The following is a 27,785-nucleotide window of genomic DNA, read 5'->3' on the forward strand; positions in this document are numbered from 1 at the left end:
CTCTGGTTATACCTCACAGTGGCAAATTGATGGTGGTTTGTGTTCTTCATCCTTTTCCCTGTTTTCTGAGTTTTCCATATGCACGGGCTTTAGTTTTCTAATCAGAAAGAGTAATTGAGGTGTATGTTTTTTAATATTTATTTTTATGTTTTGGCTGTGCTGCGTCTTTGGTGCTGAGAGAGCTTGCCCTGGTTGCGGCGAGCAGGCTTCTCATTGCGGTGGCTTTTCTCGTTACGAAGCAGAGGCTCTAGGGTGCAGGCTTCAGTAGTTGCGGTGCGCGGGCTCAGGAGTTGTGACGCACGGGGTTAGTGGCCCCGTGGCATGTGGGATCTTCCTGGACCAGGGAACAAACCAGTGCCCCCTACATTGGCAGGTGGCTTCTTAACCACTGGATCACCAGGGAAGCCCAATCAAGGTGTATTTTTAAGGCGATTTTCCTCTCCAGCCTGTCTTCCTCTTGTATGCTCCTTCGGGGCTCCCCCGGGCCTGTGTCTGGCAGGTCAGCACGGATCAGCCCCTGCTCAGGCACGTGGCACCCGCCTTCCTTGCAGGAGCCCTCCTTGCCCCACCCTGGGCAGCTGCTGACCAAGCCCCTGACCCGGCTGGACGGTGAGAACCCTCAGCATGCCCTGGATATCAACAAGGTGGTGAGTGACCCAGCGGGGAGGGGACAGGGTGGGCCCATGCGGGGGTGCTGGTGGGCACAGGGAGCCCTGCATGACCTGCCTCCCCTGGCTTGGTGTCCGCAGATGCTACGGCTGCTGGGGGACGCGTCGCTGGCGCCCTGGCAGGAGCAGACCATGGGCCAGTACCTGGTGCGGCAGGGGCAGCGCCGGCCAGGGCTGCGCGATGAGCTCTTCAGCCAGCTGGTGGCCCAGCTCTGGCGCAACCCCGACGAGCAGCAGAGCCAGCGCGGCTGGGCCCTCATGGCCATCCTGCTCAGCGCCTTCCCGCCGATGCACACCCTGCAGAAGCCACTGCTCAAGTAGGGGGCTCAGTGGGTGGGGGCCCCGCGGACGGGGTCAGCAGGCCACCCCAGGCTCACAGCGGCCCTGTGCTGTGCCCGCAGGTTTGTCTCCGACCAGGCCCCCAGGGGCATGGCAGCGCTGTGCCAACACAAGCTGCTGGGGGCCCTGGAGCAGACGCAGCTGGCCCCTGGGTCTGCCCGGGCCCACCTACCCACCCAACTCGAGTGGACGGCCGGATGGAGGCGGGGCCGCATGGCGCTGGACGTGTCCACCTTCAATGGTGAGGCGCGCGTCCTGCTCAGGGCTCCCACGGCAGAGTCTGCCCGGCACCCTCGCCCTCCCCAGACCCCCTTCCCACCTCAGCCCTCCCGATGTGATCCTGACCTCCCGATGTGACCTTGACCTCCCTGCTGTCCTGCTGGTGGGACCCCCATGGTACAGCACCCCTTTCCCCATCAGGGAGGATCCTGCTGTCCCTCTCTCTCACCCCTGCCCCTCATCCTTGCAGAGGAGTGCTACTCGGCCGAGGTGGAGTCCTGGACCACAGGGGAGCAGTTCGCTGGATGGATTCTACAGAGCAGGTCTGGGGGCTGGGGATGGGGTAGTCTGGCCGACACTGACCATTGTCCTGTCCTCTTCCTGAGTCCTCCTCGCCCTCCCAGACTGCTGTCCCACCGAGCACCTTCTAAGGCTGCTCCTGCAGGCCAAGACCTGCTGCCCAAGGGGTGGGGGTGAGGTGTGGGGGTCGGCGGGCAGGGTCCAGACAGCAGATTTCAGATGGAGAGTGAGTAGGGAGCATTCCTGCTCGATGTGGCCCAGATTCTGATCAAATTGGTAAAATAAATACAGCAGAAAAATACATAAAAACAAACAAAAACAAATACATCAGAGCCAACACAGAGGTAGAGGGCCTTTTTTTGCAGAAAAAGAGTGGAAACCGGGTCCTCTCGCCCCCCTCTGCAAGCGCCTCCCGCCGCTGCACCCCCAGGTCCTTGCCGCTTCCGGATGGTCACCTGCCTGGCTGACCACCCTCTCCTCCCTGCCCCTGTCTCACCCAGAGGCCTGGACCCGCCCCCGCGTGGCTGGTCTGTGTCACTACACTGCAGGGACTCCTGGAGGGACTTGGCTGGCTGCGACTTCGTGCTGGACTTGATCGGCCAGACCGAGGACCCAGGGGACCCGGCCTGGCCCCACAGCTACCCCATCGCCCCCCGTGGTCTGTAGGTGCCACCCCCAGCACCCCTGGCCTGCTCTGCTCCCCGTGCTGCCGCAGGCGACCCCCCACCACCCTGTCATACCCTGGGGTTCCCTGGTGCTGCCGCAGGTCCAGCCCCCAAGCCTCCTCCCATCCCATGGGGATGAGCCCGAGCCCCCACCCACTGCCCCTCTCCACAGCAGCTTCGACACCTTGCCTCAGCCTGGGCACCCCACCTCCTTAGCTGGGCCTCCATGGCTGGAGGTGGCCCCACCAACCCCTTAGCTGGGCCCACTGTCTCCTGCAGAGCCGAGAACATCCCCCTGGCCCCCAGCATCCAGGCCCCCTCACTGCCCCCAGGCCCACCTCCGGGTCCAGCCCCAACACTGCCCAGCAGGGGGCTCACAGGTAAGGCGGGGAGTGGGCACACTCAGATGGGCAGGGCGATGAGAATGGGTTTGCAGGAAGCCCCTGCCCCCAGCAGGTGACGCCAATTCTCCGTAGGTGAGTCCCGGACCTCAGGGAGTCTGGATGGCTTCCTGGACCACCTCTTTGAGCCAGTCCTCTCCCCCGGTCTCAGCGTGAGTGTCCTGCACCCCAGCCCAACCCGGTCCCTCCCGTTCCGGGGCCTCTGCTGCCTGTCCCAGACCTCCTAGGACTCTAGCTCTGACCTTTTGACCTGTGACCTTTGCCTTCACAGGATCTGGAGCAAGGCAGGGCTCTGAGTAGTCGCATGAAGGGAGGGGGTGCCATGGGGCCCATGCAGCAAGGCAGCTACCCCATGGGTGAGTGCGGGGCTGAGCCCATCCGGGGTCTCCCTGCCCACGGACAGGGGGAGGTGTGGTCCGGGCTTCGCACGCAGCTGCCGTCAGAGCTCCAGCCCGCACCCCGGTGGCCCATGCTCATCTCCTCGCCTGGGGCTGGAGGGAGGCTGTCTGAGGGCCTGGGTGGGCACTGACGTGGGAGGACCCTGTCCCTCCAGTGTACCCAGGGATGGTGCAGATGCCCAGCTACCAGCCAGCCATGATGCCGGCACCCATGCCCATGATGCCAGCCATGGGGCCGGTCCCAGGTAAGACTGGACTGTGGCCGCCCGGTCCCTTCTTCGGGGGGTGGGGGTGTGGCGGACCGGGACTGGAGGAGGGAAGGTCCCGCCTGGAGGGCACAGTGGGCAGGGGCTGGGAGCCTGGCCATGGCGCTCACCTGCCCTGCCTGCCTGCCTGCCCACCGTGCTCCCAGCCATGGTGGTACCACCGCAGCCACAGCCCGTGCTTCCCAGCTTGGACGCGAGGCAGCTGGCGGCCCAGCAGCAGGACTTCATCAACCAGCAAGCGCGGATCCTGGTGAGGATGGGCGGGGCCCACGGATCGCCTCGTGGGTACCAGCCTGCAGGGCGAGGCGAGGCTGGCTCTCATCTGGCGCATCACGCCCCGTCCATCAGGCCCAGCAGATGACCACCCAGGCCATGACCTTGTCCCTGGAGCAGCAGGCAAAGCAACTCCAGAAGCAGAGTCAGGCCCTGGCCCTGGCCCCAGCCCCAGCCCCAGCCACAGCTCCAGCCCCAGCCCCTAGAGCAGCTTCCCTGACCTCACCTCCTCCAGCCATCACCCACAAGCCCAAGAAGACACCCACCCCCCAGAAGGAGCCAGAGAGTGGCCTGGAGTTGGTAGGTGCCTGCCTGAGGGTGAGGAGCCAAGGCTGGGGAGATGGCAGGGCCTGGGATGGGCAGCTGGCTTCAGGGCTGCAGACGTGGGAGACGTGGGGTGTTGGGGATGGGGCCGCAGGGCGATGCAGAAAAGATGCTGCCCGGCCTCGGCCCTGTGGGTCCGAGTGGGTGCGCTGTGTGAGTGGCAACTTGGTCGGCAAGGCTGCTCCTTCTGTTCCCCTTCCTGCCAGCAGGAGGCCCCGCAGGAGTCTGAAGACAGGCACCCACGGCCCAGGAGCTTCCAACAGAAGCGAGACTATTTCCAGAAGTTGGGTGAGCGCCCTTGGGGAGGCAATCAGACACAGACTCAGACACCGCCCCAGCCTGGCCAGGGGATGGGGGGTTGCCCTCTGGTCAGGGTGGCCCGTCCAGGAGCCCAATGTGCTTAGTCACTCAGTCGTGTGCAACTCTGTGCGACCCCACGGACTGTAGCCCGCCAGGCTCCTCTGTCCATGGGGATTCTCCAGGCAAGGATACTGGAGTGGGTTGCCATGCCCTCCTCCAGGGGATCTTCTCAACCCAGAGATTGAACCCAGGTCTCCTGCATTGCAGGCGGGATTCTCTACCGTCTGAGCCACCAGGGAAGCTCAGAGGGGTGGGCCAAGTGGAAGGTAATAGACAGGGCTATCTGGGGGGCATTTACAGGGCAGCAGCCAAGCAAGGTGAAGACCATGAAGCCTCCAGCCAAGGTGAAGATCCCCCAGGCGGAGGTGCAGGACGAGGAGCCAGAAGAGGAGGAACAGAGAGCAGGTGGTAAGGAGGCGGGGGGCAGGCTGGGCCTTCGGGGTTCTGCACAGGGTCTCACATCTTTCCTCTCTTCCTGGGCAGGACCCTCACCTCCGCCTCCCCCTGTGGTAAAGAAGCCACCACCGTCGCAAGGTGCAGCCAGAGCTGCACGGGAGGCCGAGACTGAGCCAGCCACGGAGGTGGGGCCTGGCGGGGGGCATAGGCCGGCCGGGGGCAAAGCCGTGGAGCGTAGCTCAGACCCTGAGCCCTGGCGGGCAGAGCCCAGCAGGGAGATCCGCAACATCATCCGCATGTACCAGAGCCGCCCTGGCCCCGTGCCTGTGCCCGTGCAGCCGGCGAGGTGCCAGGGGAAGGGGGGAGGGGAGGGGAGAGGAAAGGAGGGAGTGGGAGGAGGGGCTAACCGCTCCCCAGAGAGCCACCCTGTGAACTTGTGACCTCTTCCTTCTTTCAGGAAGCCCCCCCAAAGTTTCCTAAAGAAAAACAACCCTAAGGATGAGGCTCTGGCTAAGCTGGGGATCAATGGTGCCTCCTCACCCCCTCAGGTGAGGTGCCCTCTGGTCCAGAGCATGGCCGATCTGCTCTGGAATCCTCCTGAGGCTCCCTGGGGTGAACTTGGCCCTGGGTCACAGCCTCTGTGTGTTCCCTGTGCCTCCCCAGACGCTCCTCAGCCCAGGGAAGGCCCCCCCACCGGCCGTGGCCCCTCGACCCAGGGCCCGACCACGGCTGATGCCCTCCAGCTCTATCAAGGAGAAGCAGGGGCCCCTTCAAGAGCTGTTTGGCCAGAACCCACCCACTGCCCAGAAACCACCCCCTCCGCCCGCGCCTCCACTGCCTCCGCCCTGGGAGCCAGCGAGCCCTCCAGCTGAGCCCCGCAGTAAGGAACCCCACATTCCTGCTAGGTGGGCTTTGGAGGGGGCGCGGTGGGGGGGATTCCTAAGGACCTCTCTGAGCTCACAATGCCAAGGTCAGCGGCTCGGGCTTCTGGACTTTGGAGCCGTGGGCGAGGAGCCCCAGCTTCCGTGTTCCCGTCGGGGGCAGGGCCGGGGCACCCCCGGGGCCTGTCTGGCACAGATGGACTGTCACACACAGGGCGTTGGCCCCGGCAGGAATTTAGTGGCCCTGCTGACGTGGTCAGGGAGGGCCCATGCACGTCTGGGACAGCTGGAGGCGGGAGTTGGGACAGCGGGTGGGAGGGAGCGGCAGAGGTGAAGCTGGCCGGGCGTGCGGGGCTCTGGGGAGGAAGATCTTCTCTGCCTGTGCCCCCATCACCCCGTGCCCCCAGGCAGGTCCACACCAGATGCTCTTCGGCCCCTCCATCTGCCAAGCTTGGTGGAGCCCATGGGGGACCAGGGGGTCTCCACCCAGCTGCTCGTGCCCTCAGGCAGCGTGTGCTTCTCTTATGCCAGCGCCCCCTGGAGGCTGTTCCTGCGCAAGGAGGTGGGCACCAGGGTGGGCTTCACCCCAGCTGCTCTGGGTGGAGGGCGGGGCACAGGCTGTGGAGGAGCCAGCCTGGGACCCCGGCGTAGGCTCCCCGCTGCCCACCTCCTTGCCTGGTTTCATCTGAGCCCAGGAGGCGAGGTGGGGAGGGAGCCGGGCTGGCGGGGGGGACCACCCCGCCCACTCTCGGTCTCCTGTGCCCCCGTCCAGGTGTTCTACCCCCGGGAGAACTTCAGCCACCCCTACTGCCTCAGGCTCCTCTGTGAGCAGGTGAGCACCCAGCCCCACTGGGGTATGTGCAGACAGACCACGCTCCCCACCCCTGGCCAGGCTACCACCGTGGGGCGCTGGCGTGTTTCAAGCCCTGCCTGCCTTTATTTATTCCTCACAACATCCTTCAGAATGAGGACCGTTTTTGACTTCTGTGTGTTAGTCTCTTAGTCCTGTCCAATTCTTTGCAACTCCATGGCCCGCCAGGCTCCACTGTCCATGGGATTCTTCAAGGCAAGAACACTGGAGTGGGTTGCCATGCCCTCCTCCGGGGCATCTTCCTGACCCAGAAATCGAACTCAGGTCTCCTGCACTGCAGGCAGATTCTTTACTGTCTGAGCCACCAGGGAAACCCCTTTTTGACTCATAACGAGGGTTCAAAACGAAGCGTATGCAGCACCCAACACAGGCCAGGCACGCAGCAGGTGCTCACCGGTGCCTGCCTGCTGCCTGTGGATGCTCCCAGAGGCTCCCTGCGTCCCTCAGTGTCGTGCCCACAGGGCCCTGCAGCTTTTCCTCTGTGTGTGGCTGCATCTGGGGCGCGCTGAGCCCTCGGGACTGGGTGGTGACTGCCTAGCTTTGCCCCCAGATCCTAAGGGACACCTTTGCCGAGTCCTGCATCCGCATCTCCCAGGACGAGAGGCGCAAGATGAAAGACCTGCTGGGTAGGGTCCAGGGACCACGGGAGGCTCAGGGAGCTGGAGTGACGGGGGTTGGGCCTGTCCAGAGGGAGGCAGTAAACTCTGGGGTCCCCGCTGTGAAGGAGCCTGGGGACAGGCTGGGGCTCTTCCCACCCGCAGGAGACCTGGAGGTGGGCCTGGACTCACTGGACACGGCTGAGGACGGCGTCAAGAAGCGCATCGTGGTGGCTGCCAGGGACAACTGGGCCAATTACTTCTCCCGCATCTTCCCTGTCTCGGTCAGTGACGCTGGGTTGGCAGCGGCCTGGGTGCCAGCTGGATCCCTCGGCAGCAGGATGAGAGCTGGGGCGGGCTGGGTGGACAGTGGCCTGGAGCCGGGCTGTGACCCACCCGCCTTCCAAGCAGGGCGAGAGCGGCAGCGATGTGCAGCTGCTGGCTGTGTCCCACCGGGGGCTGAGACTGCTCAAGATGACCCAGGGCCCCAGCCTGCACCCCGACCAGCTGAAGACTCTCTGCTCGTATAGGTGAGCGGAGGCCAGGGCTGGGGCAGAGGGCGGGGATGGGCTGGTGAGACGGCCCCCCGGCTCATGCCCTCACCCTGGGCGCAGCTTTGCTGAGGTGCTGGGCGTGGAGTGCCCGGCCAGCTCCACCCTGGAGCTGTCGCTGAAGAGTGAACAGCTGGTGCTGCACACGGCTCGGGCGGGAGCCATCAAGGCCATGGTCGAGCTCTTCCTGAGCCAGCTCAAGAAGGCAAGTGTGGGCTGGCAGGGGGCCTCCACCACTGCTGCCTGCTGCCCAGTCCACCTTGGCTGGTCTCGGGGCTGTCAGCCACGCTCCTTCGAGCTGCCTGGAGTCGGGGACGCTGGGTGGAGAGTGAGGCCAGCAGGGGAGCGGGGGGACAGGAAGGAAGGGGTCACAAGCAGGCTGGCCCCTCACCTGCCTGCCCACCTGCAGGACTCTGGCTATGTCATCGCCCTGCGAAGCTACATCACCGACGACCACAGCCTCCTCAGCTTCCAACGCGGGGACCTCATCAAGCTGCTGCCGGTGGCCACCCTGGAGCCAGGTATCTGTGGACCAAGCAGGGTGGCGGGCAGATGAGGCGGCGCCTCCAGTGGGCATGTGGGGTGGGAGGGGCGGCGCGTGGGTGAGGATCCGTCCTTGGACGTCTTTAGGCTGGCAGTTCGGCTCCACGGGCGGCCGCTCCGGACTCTTCCCTGCTGACGTTGTGCAGCCGGCAGCTGCTCCAGACTCATTCTTCTCGACGGAGCACAGGAGCAGCCAGGGGCACAAGGGTCAGCTGCAGCGCAGAGAGTGGGATAGGGCGTCGGAGGTGAGGAAGATGGGAGAGGCCGAGGCAAGGCCTCACTAGGAGCCTAGGAAAGGGCTCCGTGGCCCCCGGGCGGCCGAGGACCACCCCCCTGCCTGGTGGGCAGCGCTTGGCCTGGTGCCGCCCCTCCGCCTGCTCCTGGTTTCTTGCCCTGTCTCTCCCCAGCAAGACTGTGAGCTCCCCGTGGGCAGGGGCGAGGCTGTCCCCTCTCGTGTGGCCCTCGTGGTACCTAGTATGGTGGCGCCTGAAAAATGCTCAATAAATGGCTCTTGACCTCCCTGGCTTCTGGTGGTGTGCTCACTGCAGCCGCTCTGCCTGCTCCTCTTGGGGTGGGTGGGGCTGGGGGCTGGAGGCTGGGGCAGGGCCTCGGGACAGGCCAGTGGACCCTCGGGTGGCACCAGGTCTCCTGTGTTTCCAAGTTCCCCACCCACGCCTGGAGCCAGGCGCACAGTGACAACTCGGCCACCAGCCTGTCCCCCTCTGTGGCCTACATGGCCCTGCCCACGGACTCCGACTACACCATGCAGGAGTTTGCCCTGCGCTACTTCCGGAAACCCCAGACCCTGTGAGTGCCCTTCCTGCCCCAATCCCGCGCCAGCCCATCCTCAGTCCCCCTGAAGTGGGCCTCCCTGCTTGAAGCCCCCAGGCCAGGGTTCTCTGTACCCTCTAGACCCGGCCTGGGATGGGGGGTGGGGAGGGCTGAGCAAGCAGAGGTGTCCTCCCCCGTCCCCCCTCAGGCCGGCCCAGACCGGTGGAGATGCTGAGAAGGCCATGGCCAGCCTGGTGCAGTACAGCAAGGTAAAGGGGACAGTGGGGGGGAGCCAGGCCTGCAGACCTGCCCGCTGGCCCTGCCCCACCAGCCCCAGACCTACAGCCCAGCCTCTTTGGCTGCAGGCTCCCATCCAGGAATCACTCATCAGCTTCAGTGACGAGGACACGAACAGGCAAGCTGTGGAGAGCTTCCGGGGTGAGTGGCCACAGCCTCTTGGGTCCCTGTGCCTGCGACCTAGGAGTCCAGTCACCTTGAGTTTGCCTTCTCAGGGAGGTGCACGGGTGGCTCCTGTGCCACGTGGCCCTCCCCACTTCTACTCATGCTCAAGGGGTTGTGGCTTGTATGGGGTCTGCGCTGGAAGGCAGTGGTGGGCCCGGCTCACTATGCGCTCTGTGTAGCCCTGGGGCCCACAGCATCTCTGAACCCCGTCTCACTGGTAAGGCTGGGACTGCCACTCCGCTTGGCTCCCATGCATCTTGACAGCAAGGCACGAGATGGCCCCGCGTAGCGATGGCACCAGCCAGGGCCAGGGCCAGGGCCCCGTCCCAGCTCACCATTCATCTTGTTCTGCCCACAGCTCTGATGCAGTTTATGGGGGACCAGTCCAAGCCACGGGGCAAGAACGAGCTGGATCTCCTCTATGGGCTGCTGAAGGTGAGCACGGGCTGAATGTGCCAGAAGCTGCAGGGGAGACAGTGAGCCCTGGGGGCCCCTCTCGATCTTCCTGCTGGGCCTCCAGGGCATCCCCTCTCCTTGTTCATCATCATCCCCTTTACATGTTCAAATCATCCAGTAATGTTCATTGAGCAGCTGTTACATGCTGGGCCCAGGACAACTGGGCCAAGTTGGTCAAGCCCCCACAGAGCTTGCAACCTAAAGAGACGGTTGGTAAACCATGATGCAGCGCCCAGGGCCACGAGCGCCGTGGAGAGAGAGAGCAGGGGCGGGGCTGCTGTGATGCAGCAGACTTGGTGCAGGCCACCCGGAGCAGAGGCCTGAAGGACCGAGGGGGTGAGGCCTGCGTGCCTCTGGGCAACGTGCGTAGGGGGTGGGGAGGGGAGAGGAGGCGCCTGGTGCCAGTGAGTGAGGGGGAGTGGAGGGTGAGGACCAGGAAGGGCGGTGGGTCCAGGGCACGGAGGCCTTGCCGTTTGTCAGGAGGTCTGAGTTTTCAAGACCGGGGAAAGCCCTGGGGAATTTGAAAGACAGACGTGGCTTACAATTCTTGGGTTTGCTCTGGCTATTGTCTGTGATTCTGGGAGTTTAAGGGCAAGGGAAGGGTTACTGCCATGATCCTAGGTTAGACATGGTGCTGGCTCAGGCCCAGAGGCAGCAGGAAGGGTTTGCTATGAAATGCACGTGGTGTGTGGGAGAGAGGCCAAGGATGACACCAAAGCTTTGGCCAGGGCACTGGCTGGTCTCCCACAAGGATGCCTGAGTCGGGGAGCAGGGCTGGCCTGTGGCGGAATCTGTTGAAGTCTGAAGTTCCAGTCTTCAAGTGGAGGGTCTGGGCTTCAGGGGAGACGTCTGGGCTGGAGGCAGAGGCCCAAGGGCACTGCAGCCTCTAGAGGTCCTGGTGGTGAGGGGAGTCAGCTGAGATGACTGGGACAGAAGGACCAGAGAAAGAGGACAGGACCCAGCTCGGCCTGGAAGCGGGTGAAGTTGGTGACATGGCGAATGGCCATTGGTGCAGATGCTGTTGAGTCAAGTGAGACCAAGCTCGAGAGGGGACCATGGCTGTCACCCCGACCTGCCCCCCTACCGTGGCCATTAGTAGGATCTCTCTGACCTCAGATTCCACACCATCCCACCCCCACCAGCCTGCCCCTCCTGTCCCCACAGCTCTGCCAGGAGAAGGAGGATCTCAGGGATGAGGTTTACTGCCAGGCCATCAAGCAGGTCACAGGACACCCCCGGCCGTGAGTGGGGGACGGGGGTGGGGGGGCAGGGGGGGCCTCTCAGGGAAAGCAGAGCACTGCGGCCTGGCCAGCCTGAAGCCCAGGCTCTCTGCCCTGCAGGAAACTCTGCGTGAGAGGCTGGCGCTTCCTCAGCCTCCTCACGGGCTGCGTCCCCCCGTCGAACACGCTGATGCCCTACGTGACCAAGTTTCTGCAGGACTGGGGTCCTCGCCAAGGTGCCGGCAGGGAGGGGCTTCCGGGCTGGGGTCTTGGCTGCTCAGGGAGGGGCTGGAAGACGCTCACAGCCCGGCCTGGCTCCTCTCTGCAGAGCTGGCCCAGAGCAGCCAAGAGCACCTGCAGAGCGCAGTCAAGTATGGGGGGCGCCGGCGGCTGCCCTCCCCAGGCGAGATGCAGGCCTTCCTGGTACTGGGGGTGCGGGCTGGGCGGCGTTCCAGGACTCCCTGCGGGTGGCAGGAGCTGGGGCCTCTTTCCACGGGTGGACTGACCCTGCACTTGCCCTGGCAGAAAGGACAAGTGGTCCACCTGGTCCTAATTCACTTGCCTGGGGGTGTGGATTACAAGACCAATATCCGCACTTTCACGGTGAGTGCAGGGCCACAGCGGGGGGCGGGTGGGGGCAGGGAAGACATGGGAAGCCTGGGAACCCACCCACCTCCGAAGTCCCATTCCTTCCCTGGCACCCCCATCTCTGTCCACATGTCTAGGTGGCAGCAGAGGTGCTGGAGGAGTTATGCAGGCAGATGGGCATCACGGACCCTCAGGAAGTGCAGGAGTTTGCCCTCTTCCTCATCAAAGGGGACGGTGAGCCACCTGGCCTGGGGAGGATTCCCCTGCTGTGGCCTTGAGGGAGGCAGTTCCCACACTTGGGGCTGGCCGGGCCATGGGCGGGGGTTGGCCGGGCCATGGGCGGGGCTGGCCCTGGTAAGCCTGTTCAGGTTGTGAACCTGGACTCTCGGCGCAGGTGAGCTGGTGCGGCCCCTGTGGCCCCAGGAGTACCTCAACAGCGTGCTGGGGGGTCTGGACGTGAGCCTGCATAGCCGGCGGCTCGGCTGGGAGACCCGGCTGCACTTTGACAATCCCACCTACATCAGCACCCACTACGGCCAGGTCAGCCTTGCACGGTAGTGCCAGCCTCAGCTGCCTGGGCAGGGGCCCTCCAAGACTCCCTGCCCTCAAAGGAGAAGGGAGGGTGGCAGCAGTGGGCTTGAGGCTCAGGAGCCACCTTGCTGCCCCCACCCCGCTCAGGTGCTGCGGGACTACCTTCAGGGAAAGCTGGGGCTCAGCCCCCAGGAAGACGCCCGACTTGCCAGATTGGCTGCCTTGCAGCAGCTCAGCAGGAACACGGAGGAGCCCCCCTCAGAGTGAGCGTGAACGCAGCCCCCATGCCTCCTGTCACCCCCTTACCCCCTCCTCCAAAGTCGAGGCCACTGGTGCCCTTCATGGCCCTAACCCAGCGGGCTATGTACACCTGTCCCCCACCCTACCCCACGCTCCTCCAGGGCAGGGCCCACACCTCATCCACGTGTCTGGATCCCTGGTCTCACCCACGGTAGCCACTGGTTCATTGATTTAGCACCAGCTGTTTGCCCAGCCTCGCCTGACCAGGCTGTGTCCTAGGCAAGACCTCCTGGCTTACCTGCCAAGGCAGCAGCAACGGCAGATGAGCGAGGCCACGGTGAAGAGCCTGATGGGCCTGGTGGGCCGGGAACTGAGGCAGCTACAAGGATGCAGCCCTCAGGAAGCGCAGATCAGCTTCATCAGTGGGTCTGGGGCAGGGGGATGGTCAGGGAGGGGGAAGGGGGCACCCAGGAAGGAGGGCCAAGGGTAGAGGAGCTAAGCAGCTTCTCCACCAGCCCTGCTTTCCGTCTGCAGAGGCTGTGAGCGAGCTGCCCCTCTTCGGGTACACGGTTTACATGGTGCTGCGAGTGAGCAATCCGGCCCTGCCCAGCCCCGGCCTCCTGGGGCTGAACCGCCAGCACCTCATGCTCATGGACCCCAGCTCCCAGGTAGGCCGGGCTCCTGCCCCCCTGCTGGCCTGGGCACCCTCGGGGCACTGGTCTCCCACCCCCGACACTGACCCCACCCCCCAGGAACTGTGCTGCTCCATCGCCCTGAGAGACCTGCAGCGGCTCCACCTGCTGAGCCCACTGGAGGCAGAGGGCTCCCCGGGCCTGGAACTCAACTACGGCTCAGCCGACAACCCCCAGACCATCTGGTTTGAGCTTCCACAAGTGAGTGGACTCTGCGCACCCTGAGAAGGTGGCAAGTGCCTCACCCAGGCCTGGTGTGCCCGGCTGCCTGGGCCCAGGCTGCTACCCAGGGCTCTGGTGTAGCAGAGCTGGGGACAGAGGCGGGGGCTGGCGGGGGAGCCCTGCCCTCATGTGCCACGCCCGCACAGGCCCAGGAGCTGAAGCACACCATCACCTTCCTGCTGGACGGCAACCCTCCTTCCAGTTAGTGGCCGCGCTGCACCCAAGGAGGGGGCAGAGACGGAGACAGGACCCCTCCCCGGCCCACGTCTCATCTCGACAATCTCCTCTGGGTGTGGTCAGGCCAGTCTGGTTTGGACTTCAGAGCTCGGCTGTCCTGGAATCCACTGTAGCATGGCCCACAGTGGGGCTGCTACAGGGACTTCAACTGGGGAAGTGCTCCGAGCCTCATTCTGGGGTGGGCCTGCAGTGGGGACTGCAGGAACTCGGCTTGGGTGTCTGGGGGGTCACCCAGCCTGGGGGAGATGTCCACCTGGGGTCTAGCCCCACATCAGCACATGCCCAGACCTGGGAGGAGCGGCTGCTGAAGAAATAAAACTCCCAGGAGAACAGGGCTGTGCGCGTGCGTGTCAGAACCAACCGGACACTTTATTCTCCTGTAAATGCTGACGTCCCGCCCGGCCTTCCTGACCAGGAGCTGAGCTGGGGCAGGGTGGGCTGCTGCCCCTCTTGGCATGAGCTCTGCCCCTGGGCTGGGCTGCAGGCGGCATCTGGAGGGGAGAGGGCGGTGGGGGTGGACCAAGGGCAGCACGGGCTCCTCGAGTCAACTCGACGGCCTTGGCCTGCTGGGCCTTGCCCTGAGTTTAAAGTGTTTTAAGAGGTGGAGGGACCGTTTTCTTCTGTTCCTCTGGCAGCCACCACACCATATGCCCCTTTCTCACCTGGGGATCTGGCCCAGAAAACTCAACCTCGAGGGCCAGGAAGGCAGGCAGGCAAGGAGAAAGAGGGCCTCAGGCTTTGCGAGCAAAAAGTAAGGTGGGCTGACCTCGCTGTGGGAGGTGTCTAGGCCCATTTCCAAAGTGAGGTGGGGCTGGAGGCAGGGAGAGCCTGGGAGCAGGCCGCCTGCCCTCCCTGGTCCTGAGCGAGGCTGGGTGGGCCATGCTGGAGTCTGGGGGGCAGGCAGGAACGCGGGCCCCATCGGTCATCTCTGCGGGCCACACAGGCCGTGCCAGTCGGCTTCACTCTCACACCGGGCTCGGCCATGGAACAACTGCTTGATGACGTCCTGCACCTCTTCCTTCACTAGATTCGGGGGGGAGGGGGTGTGAGGGCCAGTCCCCTCCCGGTGGAGCCCCCACAAGTCCCTCCCAGCTGGTGCCACTCACACTCACCGCTTCTTCCTGGACAGGGGTTCTGGGTGAGTGAGTGTGAGAGGTGGCGGGCGAAGGCTTTAAACAGTTCCTGGAGAGAGAGTGTAGGGAGGAGCCAGGAGCACCCACGCCAGGACCCAGAGCAAGGCAGACCCTGGAGGGGGCCGCGGGCTTCTGCCTTGTCTTTTCCTGGGCTCATGCTTCCCCCACGCCATCTGCACCCCAGTGCCCCAGGCTCAGGGGAGAACAGGGCCCAACCACCTACCATACCTTGGATGCAAACTTGCCCTCCTTGTAGAAGGGGGTCAGACACTTGACCACCACGTTTGCAGCCTCCTTCAGGGAGATGCTGGGTGCCGAGAGCTGGCAGGAGCCTTGGGGGATTGAGGGGCTCTGGTCGCTGGCTGAGACGCTGCCCTTCGCCTCAGCTAGGATGGAGGCCTTGGCTGAGGGACGTGGCCTCTTCTGAGCCTGGCTCCCTGGGCTCTCCTGGGCAGGGCCACAGCAGAGGGTCACTCTGGGGTCCCCTGTTCTGGGCCCCTCCCTTCCTTCTGGAAGACGGGGCCTCCACGCCCGCTGGCTCCCTCTGGCCCGGCCCATCTGCCCTGGGGTGTGGACAGCGGAGACTGTCTTGGAAACCCCCCAAGCAGGCTCCAGCATGGCAGCCTCGTGCCTCTCGGTACCTGCTGGGGTCTGGGCCGCTTGCCTCTCTGTGCCTCCTCTGTGGGGCTGGGCTGGCCTTTGGGGGGCCTCTGGTCTCTGAGCGGGCAGGCACTGGCCAGAGGGGGAGCAGGCGTCAGGGTCCAGTTGCCTCCGCCCCCTCAGCCCGGGCAGCCCCGCAAAGCCCGTGGCAGGAACCAGCCCCACTGCAGAGGCCCAGGGAGCCAAAGGGATGCCAGGACTGCCCACGCACTCACCTCGGCCCCTCCTCAGCACACTCCTTGGTCTCGGGGCGGGCAGCCAAATGCCCCACGGCTCCATCCTCCTGCCCTGAGCCCTTCTCCAGGAGTGTCAGGGGTCCCCGCGCCCCATCACGGGAGGGGCTGGTACCATCTGCCCCCGGGGCTGCAGTGAGCGGGGGCGGACTCTTGGTCCTTCGGCAGAAGAAGCGGGCGATGTTCTGAGAGTCCTTGAGTGCTGCGGCAGCCAGGAGCTGCTGCTTCTTATTGACCCGGACCTTGGCAGTGGGGCTGCCCCGGGCAGGGCCTCTCTCCTCCTCAGGGGAGGGCCCCCGACAAACAGCACCGCTCCTGGGGGCCTCTCCTTGGGGCCCAGGGAGGGGCTCGGCGTGCTCTGCACCCTGGCCGTCACAGGGCTGGCTGGGGGCCCCCCGCTCACCACCCTGCTCAGGCCGGGGCTCTTGCTCCGGGACCCACGTCTTCTCCATCAGCTCTGTGGCCGTCTGGAACAGGCAGGAGCCTTTGGGGAAACCAGCTCCCACCCGCTTGGGCTTGAGCTGCGAGGAGGAAAGAGGCTGCTGACCACAAGCCCCTTCAGCACTCGCTTGGTGGGTCCAGGTGTGGCTGCGGGGGCTGGGGAAGGCAAGGCTGGGCAGGCCGAGGCTTGGGGGTCGGGCTGGTGAGAGGTGCTGGGGGGGCTCCAGGGCAGGGGAGAGCAAGGGTCAGGGCTGTGATGCCAGGAGGAGCAAGGACTGTGCCGACACGAAGGGCGAGGGGCCGGGGCGCCGGTGGCTTGTGGACGCACCGAGTACACCTGGGAGGCGGGCAGGATGTCGTGCTCGCTGGACTCCGGGGGCTCGGCCTGGGCGCTGCAGCTGCTGGTGCCGCCTCCCACACGGTACAGCTGCCCATCCTTCGAGGCTCTGTGGATCTCAGCCACCTGGGGTGGGGAGGGAGGGGGGAACGCCCTGGCTGGTACCCGCTAGCTCCAGGCTTTCCATGAGTGGCTTCTGTGGCTCACGCTTGCAGGCAACTGGACACTGAACAAGTTCTAGTCCCCACAGGGCTGGCTAGAAATCCTTGCAGCCAGGGAAGGAGGGAAGTCGGGCTTCTCTCCACGTAAGTGGCCCCCTGGATGGGGAGCTGCCCCACCCACCCCTGCCCGGCGCCTACCTTCTTCAGCACGCTGGCCTTGTACAGGTTGGCCACCTTGGCATTTCGGAATGTCTCGTGTTCCAGCTCCACTGCCTTGGCCTGGAGGTCAAGTCTGAGGGCAGCAATGAGATTAAGGTGTCAGGCCTGAGGTCAGCCCTGTGAGATTCCCCCAGGGAACCCTGGAGATGGCTTCAGGGCCTGGTGGGAATGGCCCTGGGCACAGGGATTCCAGCCTGGACTGTCTGGGCCCCTGTGGCTTACTGTCCTTCCGCAGTTCCTGGCACCCTGTCATGGCCAAGTCTGCCCCCCGGTGGGGCTGTGTGAAGACCCACACCCCCTTGGGAAGAAGATGAGTCACAATTTGGGAAGAGGTGCTCAAATAAACCGGGCTTCCCAGGTGGCTCAGTGGTAAAGAACCCGCCTGCCAATGCAGGAGACACAGGGTTCGATCCCTGGGTTGGGAAGATCCCCTGGAGGAGGAAATGGCACCCCACTCCAGTATTCTTGCCTGGAGAATCCCATGGACAGAGGAGCCCGGTGGGCTACAGTCCTTGGGGCCGCAGAAAGTCGGACACTACTGAGGGACAGAGCACACACGCACGCCCAAACGAGCCAGGGGGCTGACGACACTCACCCGTCAGTGGAACCTGCGGCCTGGCGGTTACTGCTCAGCGCCTCCTCCAGGAGCCCCAGGCAGTGCTCACGGGCCTGCATCGGGGCAGGAAGGTAGTCACACGGGTCCCAGGTTGGGGGAGGAGCCTGGGGGCAGGTGTGAGGAGCTGCCCACCTCTTACCTTCACAGTGAGCCTGGGGATCTTCCTACTGGCAGCCTCTCTCAGGGGACAGTCCTCATCTGCGGGGGGGAGAGGCAAGTCCTTCCACCCTACTTCCTGCTCTCTGGTGTCCCTGACCCTCCAACGAGGCATCCTCTACCCACACCCTGGGACCACCCCAGGGGACATTTCTGTACTGACCTGGGGGTACGAATTCTTCTGTCTTGGGGTCTTTGCCCTGGAAGATGACATGAAGTCCTGTGAGCTATCCTGTCCCATAGCAACACAGCTCCCAGTCTAGCATAAGAGAGGGGCTGAGAGGGTGTGAACAGGGGCCACCCAGAGCCCCCTGAACCCCGCCCCCTTCACCTTGCGCAGGCGCATCTGCTTCTGGTAGAAGAGATTCCATTCCCGCTTCTGGGCCTCATCTCTGCCCTCGTCCCCGCTGCCTCCAGACCCTTCATCATACCTAGGTGACAGGCTGGGCGTGAGCCATCCTGGGTCTGGGCTTTGCCCTCCCATCACGTGTCTGGTAGAGCAGTGATGTCTCTGATGCCCTGGACACTTGGGGGCAACGTTGATGTCCTGGCCCCAGTGTGGCCCTTGGGGCGGGGGCATGTGTCACTTCTGATCTGGCCTTGGCCCCACGAGAGCATGCCAGACTCTTTCCAGTGGGTTGGGGGGCCCTGGTCTCATGGCCCCTTACCTGCTAAAGCCCCCGTAACCCCTGCGGCCTCCCTCGTACAGCTCGGGGTCATAGCCATTCCCCTGGGAGGGGCCAATGCAGGTCTTGTTCCAGCTGCTTCTCTGCTCCAAAGCATCCAGCTGCTTCCGCACACCCGTGGGGTTCTGGCAGCAGTCACAGCCTTTGGTGCAGGCGGGGGGCGAGTCCCCGAAGTACTTGGCAATGGCAGCATGGCGGCACCTGGAGCAGGGGTGGTGAGGGGCCCACTCGGGCCAGCGTTCCTTTACCCAGCCCCCAAGCTCTGCCTGAGCGTGGCTGTCTGGCACTGTGGCCAGCATCTCACGCGAGCTTCACGAGGCATCACTGGACGGGGTGGGGTGCTCATTTTGTAGATGAGGACGACGAGCTAAAGGAGAGTCCTCAAAGTCAGTTAACACACGTGCCAGGGGAGCCAGGGCACGAACTTGCTCTGCTTCTCCATGGGGCACTCCTCGGGGCTCCAGGCCCCAGCCCCCTCTCCATCCTCTGGTAGTAGGGTGCCCTGGGAGAAGCATCGCCTCTGGGTGCAGACACTGACTCTGCAGCTGAGGCTGTGTCCTTGGGGAAAGCATCTGACCTGAAATGAAGCTTAGGCACCTCGAGCACAACACGCCTACAACACGGTACAAGGAGAGCCCTGGCCCCTCGGGCAGCGTAAGAGCCGAGACAGCACTGAAGTGCATAACAGCACTTAGCACTTAGGGCTTTTATTACCGCTCCTTATTCTCTTCTTCTGAGTGGGGCTGGGGAGAGGGAACAGCAGGAAGTGGCCCTACCCCACCTCAGCGCTCTATTCTGCTTCTGTCTCCTGGCGACTCCTCCCTGTTGTCCCTAACAAGCCTCTGCCTGACCCAGTGTACATGGCCCGGAACCGGGAGACTGCTTGAGAGCAGGAACCAGGCAGCTCTGGGCTGGCACCCCATGCCAGGCACTGGTGAGCACAGCCTTCCCGTGGTCTTCCTCATCACATCTTCCTCTGCCCTGACCCACCACAGCCCCCTTAAGGTGCCAGCCTCCAGCAGTCTCTCCTGTGGGGGCCCAATGGATCACTGGGGCAGATGTAGAGACCGGGGGTGTGGGGGGAGGGCACAGCTCCATCCGGGCCATTACAGTGGTCCCTGCAGCAGGCATGCGGCACAGGGTGGGCGAAGCCTCTGGGGAGGCCAGAGCAGAGGCAAGGCCGTCCAGGTACCACGTCCCAAAGACAAGAAGAGCGGACACCACTGCTTTAGCTGGGACACGACTTAAACACAAGCACTGCCTGGGGCTGCAAGGAACAGGCTGAGGAGCGGAGACCCCAGGCCAGCTCGGAGAACACGGCCCAGAGGAAAGGTGGGCTGGCTGCGCAGCCACCAGAGGGCGCCATTCCCGCCGCGCCCAAACCCACGCTGCTCACCCCTCCGCCCAAGTCCGTGCCACCGCACAGTGGCAGCCTGTCCCGCCTCTGGGACGCTCTGGCATCCGAGTGGTGTGGCCACAAGCCTGGCTTCCTTCCCCACGCCCTCCCCCAAGTCCTGACTCACTGGCGTTTTGTGCTCACACTCAAAGGGTTCCATTGACAGCTCGCAGATGCGGGCTGGGGTCGGCCCCTGTCCTGCTCCGGGTACCGCCTGGTCTGCTGGGGTGGCACGACCAGCCAAATGTCAAACGGCCCCGCTGGCCGCTGGGCTGCTCTGGAGCCCGTCCCTGCCGGCCGGGCCAGGAGTGTGGAGACAGCCCCAGCAGACACTGTCGAGAAAAGAGCAGCAGTGTCCTCTCTCCTCCAGGGCCACCTCCAGAGGGACGGGTTAAGCCCGGGCTACTCCCCGGTCACTCGGGACTCCCGAGTCCTTCCCCGAGATGCCGCCCCAGAGGGCTGACAGCCTGGGTGGTCTGGCAGCTCCCCGGCTTTCTTTCCCAGGAGAAGAGAGGAGGGGGCCCTGCTGGGGAGTCGCCTGAAGGACAGATTGGGGGCTGAGGGACATGGGTCCCCCCGAGGGGGCCGCGGGGTGCCAAGGGTTGGAGAGCTGCAAGCCCCCCTCCCGCCCGACTTCTCCGCTCAGGTGGAGCCTCCCAGAGGTCATCCTTGCCAGGGAACGTGAGAGTCGCCCTCCTCTTTCATCAGCTCGCAGCCCAGGCCCAGCCCACACCCGCCAGGAGGGAGGAGAGGAAGAGGAGGAGGAACAGGAGGGCCGCGCAGACCTCGGGGCAGGGAGCAGGCACAGGAAGCCTGCAGGACGCCCTCCCGGCAGGGATTCCCTCTGGGCACAGCGCGGGCACTGGCTCCCCACTTGAGCGGCCACCCCAAGTAATGTGACACTTGAATCTCCAGGACAACCAACAACAAAAAAGCCGAGACAGCAGCTGGCTGTCAACAACCAGGAGCTCCGCTGCGCTGAGCAGAGGCACTCGGGGCGCAGCCGCGGGTCAGGAAAGACGCGTCCGCAAAGGAAGGAAGAGGTGTGAGCCCGGCTGGCCGGGGGAGGCAGGGAGGAGAGACTCGAGGCCCCTGGGCTGCCCTGCACCTGCAGCCGCCCCCCGCCGCACCTGACTCGCAGGTGAGTGGCCGGTCACAGAGGAGGGGGGAGGGAGGGAAGGGTGCCACCAGGGTCCCCTGCCTCGAGGGTGGATCCACCACGAACATGGAGAAGAGGGTCCTGAGGGACACACTTGGGCACAGTCTCCGGACAGCGTCCCCTTCGAGCCCGGGCTCTCCCCTCTCCCGCTGGGACCCAGCATGGGCCCCGGGCTGAGGCTACAGCCCTTGGCACAGGGTGGTTTCCTCTGTTTGCTGAGCAGGCAGAGGGGCCTGGGGAGCCTGCTTACTCGACAGAAGTTAGTTTAAGCTCTTTCTATTCAGGGGGCTTAAACGAGGGATTTGGCTGGCCTGGCCGGGGAGGGAGCTGTCACCTGCCCACTGAGCCTCCCTTTTCCCCCAGGATCAAGTACCTGCTTTCTCCCAGTTGAGGAGGCCCAGCCAGTTCAAACCACCCAGGATGTGGATATCCTGAACAAGAGCGGCAGCTCCCACCTCTTGTTGGGGGACACTTGGTGTTCTTGACTCAGGGTGGGGGGCTAGGCCCAGGTCCTCCTCCTGGTGCCCACTGAGATCTCCAGGAGCCCCCAAATCTCCCTGAGCACCAGGCCAGCACTTGAGGGCCCTAACCCCAGGGTGAGGTGGAAGTGAAGCTGGGGGGGACTGCCCCGCCCCATTGCTGGGCCCACAGTGCGGACCCTCCACACACTGCTCCAGCCTCCCTGTCCTCACACAAGCAGCATTAAAGGCTCCCTCCCCAGCCACCCCCACCCCCCAGATGTCTCCCCAAGGCAAACAAGTCCACATCTACCTAGCAAGGAAAACAACCACCCAGGTTAAAGTGGGAACCAAAGATCAGCCTGTGTGTTCCTGGCTCCGCTGAGGCTATAGGAAACGGCCTGGGCTGCGGGCTGGGGAGGCTTAAAAGCCCTGCAGCGACGGGCGGTGATGAGAGAGAGAGGGAACAGACCCCGAGCGAGGGAGGGACGCAGCGGTGAGCCACTGCAAGACGGCCCAGGCAGGCAGGCAGGGATTAGAGTCCCCAGACCCAGAGGACACAAGTGGACGGGGCCCCCCAAACACAAGTCCCTGAGCAGGGACACAAGGGTGATGCCCAGCTCCTGGGACTGCAGAAGAGTCAGCAGCAGCAAGCAGAGCTATGGGGCTGGAGACCCCGGGCTGCCGAGGGCGCAAGTGTCTCCCTTCCACCGCAAGGTGGGGCTAAGGCCGGAAGCGCAGCGCACAGTGGGCATCTCTGTCTCGCTCGTTAGGCCTCGGGAATCTGCTAAGACACCCACGGCCTTCAATTATGCCTCATTCTCGTTGTTTCTCCAACAAGTAAGGGTGGATGAAACCCACTTTGATAAAATAACAAGGCAGGGCAAGAAGCCCTTGGACCCTTGAGGCACCAACACGCCCATATCAGTCACCAAACACCCGCAGGCTGGGTTCTCCCCAGGCAGCTGTGCCTGGACTTGGAGCGTCAGTTTGGCAAGAAGGAAACAGGGCCGCTTCAGTACCAGGTGGCAGCTGTCTGGCCTGCAGGACGCCTGCCTGCTCAGTCGCAAGGCCCTCTGTGCTAGGGGATGCCACCCAAAGGCACGTGTCCTAGTCCCTCCAGCTCTGCCAGCCTTCCCTCGGCCTGGCTCATCTCCCCGCTTTGCAGGCTGCCCCTTTGGCTGGGGCAGGGCCATGAAGGGCCATGCGGGCTGAGAGCCAGGGAAAGCCACCACTTGTTCTGGCTGCTCCTAACCGAGGTGCTACCGGGCATGGGGCTGGGAGATACTCTAGCTTCCCTGGTTCACAGGCAGGAAGTACAGTCTGGGAGGAGTGTGGCGGACCTGAGCTAGAAAGACTGGCAAAACATACAGATAGGCCCACAGGGCTTCCCTGACCATCTCTCTCCAAACCTGGGAGGAAGGTTAAGGGGACAAGAGGCAGCCCTCCCCGGAGGGCCCCCTCTCCCCGGGCCACAGCTGGGAACGCTGAGGGCTCCCTGCTGAGCAACGGCTGGGCCATGGCCACATGGTCACCTGACGATGGCTGGTTATATCGGGCACCCGGCGTCAGGCACCCCTGGCCTTGCTTTAAATAGCGTGCTGGGAAGCCCGCCCGGGACCTGCTGGAATGTGCCTCCACCCTCTAGGAGTACAAGGCCCCTCCAACTCCCCCACGGGCCCCACTAAGGCTCCTTTCACTCAAGGCCAAGCTGGAAAGGACGAAATAGCAACTGGAGAGCAAAGGGGGCTTCGGTCTTCGGGGCAGATCCACTCCTGTCCCCGGTGCAGACAGGATCCCATGGGCACCCCCGGGGCTGACCCAGGTGCAGCTGGCAGATTCCGGTCCTCACAGGCCCCGGCTGTGAGAGCCTGTGGCCTGCAGCTGGCGTGGACGAACGCTCTTCCCAGAGTGGGGCCCGGGCCCCCCGGGCATGAGTCTGCAGCTTTCTGACTTCCTAAGCCCTGGAGGGCCAACAGGCCCCACCTTTCCTGCACAGTTCAGCCTCCACTCCACCTTCCTCCTCCCTGCTTTGGGGATCACACCTGCACCCCCTCTGCACCCCAACTGACCAGGGTCTCCAAGCAACCTCTTGCTCAGAAGCGGACCCACACCCTCTGCAATCCCTCCTGAGCCTTTAGGCATGGGGGCACAAGTGGAAAAACCCCCTTGCCAGCCCGCGCTCCCTGTTTCCTCTCGGAAGGAGTGTCTCTGATGGCTCCATTAGGCAATGCAGGCCCTGGGCCAATCAGCTGAGAAAGCCAGGCCAAATGCAGCTAAAGAAGGGAGGCGAGAGCAGCCCAGCCCTGGAGCCTGGTGCATGCTCCCTGAGGGCTCCGGTCGGCCCACTGGAACGGGCCAGGCGGGCAGGCTCCCATCCTCCAGGAAACCCAGGGAGTGGGACGCCCAGAGGCCAGGGGCCCGGGACCACGCTCCTGTGCACGCCTGCTCCACGGGTCAGCAGGAGGTGGTCTGCCCGGCATGACCTGAGGAAAGGGGTCCTCGTGAACTTGACACAGAAAGACTCATGAGATCTGCCCTTTGGTGGCAAGTCACAGGAGGTTCTCAAAGAGCAGGCGCGGCCCGGTGAGTGAAGACGCTGTGCTCCAGATTCCCACGTGTGGGTAGGACTGGTCTCCACAGCCCTGGTCCTGTGCTGAGCCTGTCACACAGGCCAGGCCCTCGGTGCGCGGCTCCTGATCTTGTCTGCAAAGAGCAGGCTTCCCAGAACAGGTGCCCAGGGAGGCACAGTGTGACCGTGGAGAGGTCCCTTCCTCTCTCTGGTCTCAGGGTCCCCAAGTATAAAAGAAAGAAGGCAGAAGGGGATGACGCATGGCATTCTAGAATCCTATGCCTCCTAGGACATTGGAAGACTGGGCTCCTGATCTCCTCTGTAGAAAGATGCGGACTCTGGGCTGGGGCGTGGGAGAAGCTGGGGGGCTCTGACTCCAGGAGCTTCACTCTCTGACAGAAAACCATCCAGTCCTCCACGGAGCCATCTCCACCTGCCTGCTACCCCCATCATCACTTACAATACAGCTCCCCGCCTCCAGCCTGCCGCCCCCCACCTTCCTTCACCTCACACACCACAGACATCCTGGCATGAAGGGCGCAAATGACACTCCCCAAAGGTGCTGGAGGAAGGCCACTGATGGCGTGCGCGGTGAGGGGGCCGTGACTGCCCCAAAGGCCGTCTGGCCTCTCCCTGCCCAGAGCAGAACCACGTGCCCCGGGCACTCCCGGAGCCCGGCGCTGGGCTCAACCCTCCTTCCTGACAGCCTCAAGGCGGGCACCCCGTCTCCATGTAAAATGAGGGGAGGAACAGACCCAGAGAGACAAACTGACTCCAAGTCACAAAAGCAGGGAGGAGGCTGGCAGCATCAAACCCAGAATGATTCAAATGCTGTGCTATGGGGCCGGCTGGCCAGATGGGAGCAGGAACCCTGCGGAGGCGGCACCTGTGCCAGCCACCGTCCAGGCCCTGAAGGACCACAAAGCGGATGGGGGGGGGGGGGGGCAGAAGTGGCCTAAGTGACCACAGGTGGGGCTTATGAGGCCACCAGGAGGTCCTACCCTCTAACGACCAGAGCTGCCCAAGAAGGAAGGGCTGGGCAGGAGGGGGGCTCCCCTCCTCGAGCAAAGGCCATGTGCCAGAGAGGGCAGGGAGCCAAGGGCGGCGCAGAGGGCCCGGCAGTTGACCTTCCAGGCGGCTCTAAGGACGCTACGCTGCGGTGGCAGGGCCAGGGGTGACCGCAGCCCACACCGGGCGAACCTGCCAGGCAGAGATCAGGGACGGGGTGGTGGCAACAAGAGCTTAAGGCCTGGCGCAGGCCCCAGGCTGCCGGCAGCCCCGCCTCAGTGAACAGGTTGAGGCTGGGTTGGCCCAGGCTGTCTCTGAGCCCTCTCTCAAGAGGTGCTGGCTCCCTCGTGCCCACCTGTGAGGCACCAGGGGAAGAAAGTCTGGGGCATAATGTGCTCTGACTCACTGACTTGGCCTGGGCCTTCACCTTCGGCCCCTCAGGCAGGATGGGCTGGAGGAAGCCCTGGGTCATGGGGCCTGGAGGCTGACCGGCCACTCGGGGGGCGGGGGAATGTTGGGGGAAGGGGACCCTCTTGTGAGCCAGAAGGGCAGGTCCCAGCCAGCAAGAGCAGGGCGCTTACACCCTCCCTGGGACGCCTGGTCCCATCCTGAGAGAAGACTCCTTGGGGAAAACTGGAGGAGTATGGTGTCACCCCACCTTCTCATAGGAAGACACCGAATGAGGAAAGAAATGGGGCTGACGAGAGGGGTGGGGACCCCAGGGGGCCTCAGACCGCCCCCCCAGTCAGCTCTCACCTCTGGCCGACCCTGGCCAGCAGCCCCCATCAGCCTGCTCCCGGAAGAAGCGGACCCTCTGTCCCCAAAAGTGACGAAAAGTAAGGGTGCCAGGCTGGGATCCCAGAGCCCCGTGTCCCCACCGGGAAACCAACCGGGGAGCTGTTTCCATACCAGATACCCTGACAACACCTAGGAGTTGTGTCTCAAAACAAAGGAGCGGAACAGGGCAGTCACCTTCACGGCCAGCAAGCATGGCTGACCCTGGCCGCTGGCAGAGCCCTCCCGGGGCTGGCTGTGCCCGGCAGCCCCACGGTGGGGCCTCAGGCTCCCCCGTGTCCCTGGCCAGGACAGTGCCAGTGAGGCGGGGTGAGGGCCAGCGCTGAGCAAGGGGCCCCACGGCTCGCTTCCTCTCTGGTGAGCCACTGGACTCTGATGGGTGAGACCTGACAAACTCGTTCTGCGGGCCGGGCTGGGTGAGAGGGCGGACTCTCCGGAGCCAGCTCCTCAGGGACGCTAGGCCCTCTCTCTGCTCTGCAGCCCAGGAGGCGCCCAGCAGGAACCCGGCGCAGCATGGCAGCCAGCAAGCTCATGCAGGAGATACACTCCATTGGGGACAGGCTGCTGCTCAAGCTGCAGAGGCTGCCGCAGGCTGAGCCTGTGGAGATCCTGGCCTTCTCCGTCCTGGTGGTTTTTACAGGTAAGCCGGGGCTCCCCGAGTCTCCTCGGCACCCAGGGCTCTTCCTCGCATCTGGTAGAGGAAACCATGGTGCCAGTCGGAGGGCTGGGTGATTCCCCAGACAGAGGAGGAGCAGCAGATGTCTCCAGAGGGTCGGGGGTGGGGGACAGGGGATCTCCCCCTATTCTCTGACATGCTGCCCCTGGGGATGGGGTGTGCTGAAAACCAGGGCCCAGGGGTGCTCCCTGGACCTCAACCCAGGGATGAAGGGAGCAAAAGCTCTGGGGGCCGGTGTGGGGACAGTCACTCCTCTCCCCAGATTCTCGGTGTTTCTGACCAGTAAGCAGACCTCTAGGGAAGGTCCTCCAGGCCCCCAAGGGGGCTTCTTCAGAAGCAAGGTGGGCGCGCTTTCTCCCCCACCCTGTCTGAGTTTCCCGGGCTCTCTGCTGTCTCCCCATCCCCTCCAGCCACCGTAGTGCTGCTGCTACTGATTGCCTGCGGCTTCTGCTGCTGTCAGTACTGCTGGCCCAGGCGGAGAGGCAGGAGGACCCAGGTGGGACCCATGACCCCACCCTGAGGGCCAGGGAGATGGCCGAGAAGCTGGAGAGGAGACCACCGACGCCACGTCCCAGGTGTCAGCCTGGCCCCGCAGCCCTCGCCCCTCAAGACAAAGACCCACGGCTCAGCCCTGGCCGAGCCCAGGGACCCGGACGTTGACTGAGACCTGTAGCCTCAGCAAGGAAACGGGCTGTTTCGGCCACAGAACTCTCACCTGCAGGGCGCCCAGGAGGGATTGATGGTTTTGAAGACAGAAAACCACCAGGGATTCTTTGCCGATCTGCGCTTTTTAACAAAGCACAGAGCGTGGTCCCCGTACTTGGAGAATAGCCCACATCTGTGGGGAGCTGGCCCTCAGAGGTCCCATGCCAGAGAGGAGCAGGCCAATTTGAGGGGCTCTGTGCAGGAGCTACTGGGTCCCAAGCGCCCCCCAGAGTGGGGAACATGTCAGTGTTCTATTCCAGGGTTTGCCTGCTTCTTTCCAGTGTTTGCCTGCTTCTTTCCAGTAAAGGCTTTCTGGTTATGTGTTTCTGTGGTGCCCTATTCCCCGGGCTGGGCCCTGTGCATTGGGAGGTCGGCGTGCCAGGATGCCGGGGGTGTGGCCAGTGACTTCTCCTTGCAGCCTCTGCTCTCCCTGTGCCCATGGAAGCTGGAGAAACACACAGGCAAGAATGCCACATGGGGGGAAGGGGCAAGACTCCGGAACCAGGGGAGGGCTGCAGGGCCCCTCCTGCCGAGCGCTGCCTCCCAGATGCCCGGTCCGCCGCGACGGAGGCTGCATCTGCCCCAGGCAGGTGCCGGGCTCAAGAATGCCACACCATGGTCACCACGGCCATTAACTGTAAGCGGCATGCCCTATCCTAGCAGGTCCCCCCAAACTTCCAGAATAAGAGAGGTGAGGTCCCTAGTGTCGTCCATAACCTGCCTCCCAACTGCAACATCCTCTCCCCAACGGGCCAGACGGTCTGGGTTCAAATCCTCGCCACCACCCCCCACCCCCGACCAGCTACATGAATAGATGTTAGCGACTCGACTTTCCAAAGCCATGTTTCCTTCCCCTGTGAAATGGGGACAATCCTGGTACCCTCCTCCTGGGGTAAGCCTGTGA

General features: G+C 64.0%; 3 protein-coding genes across 6 annotated transcripts in view; 2 read left to right on the top strand and 1 right to left on the bottom strand.

The window, feature by feature from the left end:
• MYO15B (myosin XVB) overlaps window positions 1–13,439 on the top strand; it is a 29,720-nt gene extending 16,281 nt beyond the window's left edge. The window contains 40 exon segments of the mRNA XM_055579584.1: window positions 552–647; window positions 750–985; window positions 1,070–1,248; window positions 1,477–1,549; window positions 2,027–2,188; window positions 2,471–2,571; window positions 2,668–2,744; window positions 2,864–2,948; window positions 3,146–3,259; window positions 3,403–3,506; window positions 3,605–3,674; window positions 3,723–3,847; window positions 4,063–4,141; window positions 4,514–4,955; window positions 5,067–5,157; window positions 5,273–5,489; window positions 5,705–5,711; window positions 5,941–6,052; window positions 6,263–6,322; window positions 6,912–6,987; window positions 7,123–7,241; window positions 7,369–7,487; window positions 7,572–7,713; window positions 7,918–8,029; window positions 8,139–8,296; window positions 8,713–8,858; window positions 9,031–9,091; window positions 9,188–9,260; window positions 9,643–9,719; window positions 10,905–10,981; window positions 11,081–11,196; window positions 11,289–11,383; window positions 11,486–11,563; window positions 11,686–11,782; window positions 11,943–12,088; window positions 12,227–12,342; window positions 12,599–12,741; window positions 12,854–12,987; window positions 13,072–13,212; window positions 13,380–13,439. Of these exon segments, the coding sequence (XP_055435559.1) occupies window positions 552–647; window positions 750–985; window positions 1,070–1,248; window positions 1,477–1,549; window positions 2,027–2,188; window positions 2,471–2,571; window positions 2,668–2,744; window positions 2,864–2,948; window positions 3,146–3,259; window positions 3,403–3,506; window positions 3,605–3,674; window positions 3,723–3,847; window positions 4,063–4,141; window positions 4,514–4,955; window positions 5,067–5,157; window positions 5,273–5,489; window positions 5,705–5,711; window positions 5,941–6,052; window positions 6,263–6,322; window positions 6,912–6,987; window positions 7,123–7,241; window positions 7,369–7,487; window positions 7,572–7,713; window positions 7,918–8,029; window positions 8,139–8,296; window positions 8,713–8,858; window positions 9,031–9,091; window positions 9,188–9,260; window positions 9,643–9,719; window positions 10,905–10,981; window positions 11,081–11,196; window positions 11,289–11,383; window positions 11,486–11,563; window positions 11,686–11,782; window positions 11,943–12,088; window positions 12,227–12,342; window positions 12,599–12,741; window positions 12,854–12,987; window positions 13,072–13,212; window positions 13,380–13,439 (4,716 nt within the window).
• A 367-nt stretch (window positions 13,440–13,806) lies between these two features.
• Window positions 13,807–27,785, bottom strand: part of RECQL5 (RecQ like helicase 5) — a 30,338-nt gene continuing 16,359 nt past the window's right edge. The window contains exons 8-19 of one of the 3 annotated variants that reach the window (XM_055575147.1): window positions 18,095–18,313; window positions 17,758–17,857; window positions 17,590–17,626; window positions 17,410–17,468; window positions 17,250–17,323; window positions 16,634–16,727; window positions 16,266–16,400; window positions 15,479–16,017; window positions 15,245–15,335; window positions 14,832–15,050; window positions 14,583–14,652; window positions 13,807–14,493 (exon numbers count right to left, since the gene is read on the bottom strand). In XM_055575147.1, the coding sequence (XP_055431122.1) occupies window positions 14,393–14,493; window positions 14,583–14,652; window positions 14,832–15,050; window positions 15,245–15,335; window positions 15,479–16,017; window positions 16,266–16,400; window positions 16,634–16,727; window positions 17,250–17,323; window positions 17,410–17,468; window positions 17,590–17,626; window positions 17,758–17,857; window positions 18,095–18,313 (1,738 nt within the window). In that variant the 3' untranslated portion in view covers window positions 13,807–14,392. Of the gene's footprint in view, window positions 14,494–14,582; window positions 14,653–14,831; window positions 15,051–15,244; window positions 15,336–15,478; window positions 16,018–16,265; window positions 16,401–16,633; window positions 16,728–17,249; window positions 17,324–17,409; window positions 17,469–17,589; window positions 17,627–17,757; window positions 17,858–18,094; window positions 18,314–26,893; window positions 27,327–27,785 lie in introns of those variants that run through there. The other 2 variants (XM_055575148.1, XM_055575150.1) reach the window with 2 other exon arrangements.
• On the top strand, window positions 20,328–26,811 carry SMIM5 (small integral membrane protein 5). Of its 2 annotated transcripts, none has more exons than XM_055575155.1 (3): window positions 20,328–20,649; window positions 25,981–26,140; window positions 26,587–26,811. In XM_055575155.1, the coding sequence occupies exons 2-3, from the start codon at window positions 26,014–26,016 to the stop codon at window positions 26,694–26,696; spliced, it is 237 nt and encodes a 78-aa protein (XP_055431130.1). In that variant the 5' UTR covers window positions 20,328–20,649; window positions 25,981–26,013; the 3' UTR covers window positions 26,697–26,811. The 2 variants fall into 2 exon arrangements, with proteins under 2 accessions (XP_055431130.1, XP_055431131.1); XM_055575156.1 differs by lacking the exon at window positions 20,328–20,649 and adding an exon at window positions 23,411–23,711.

The sequence above is a fragment of the Bubalus kerabau genome, chromosome 4 (assembly GCF_029407905.1).
Source record: "Bubalus kerabau isolate K-KA32 ecotype Philippines breed swamp buffalo chromosome 4, PCC_UOA_SB_1v2, whole genome shotgun sequence".
NCBI classification, from domain to species: Eukaryota; Metazoa; Chordata; class Mammalia; order Artiodactyla; family Bovidae; genus Bubalus; species Bubalus kerabau.

Coding starts and splice junctions, on each gene's coding strand:
- SMIM5 (XM_055575155.1), top strand. CDS start 26,014: ATGGCAGCCAGCAAGCTCATGCAGGAGATACACTCCATTGGGGACAGG. Junction 26,141..26,586: donor CGTCCTGGTGGTTTTTACAG/GTAAGCCGGGGC, acceptor CATCCCCTCCAG/CCACCGTAGTGCTGCTGCTA.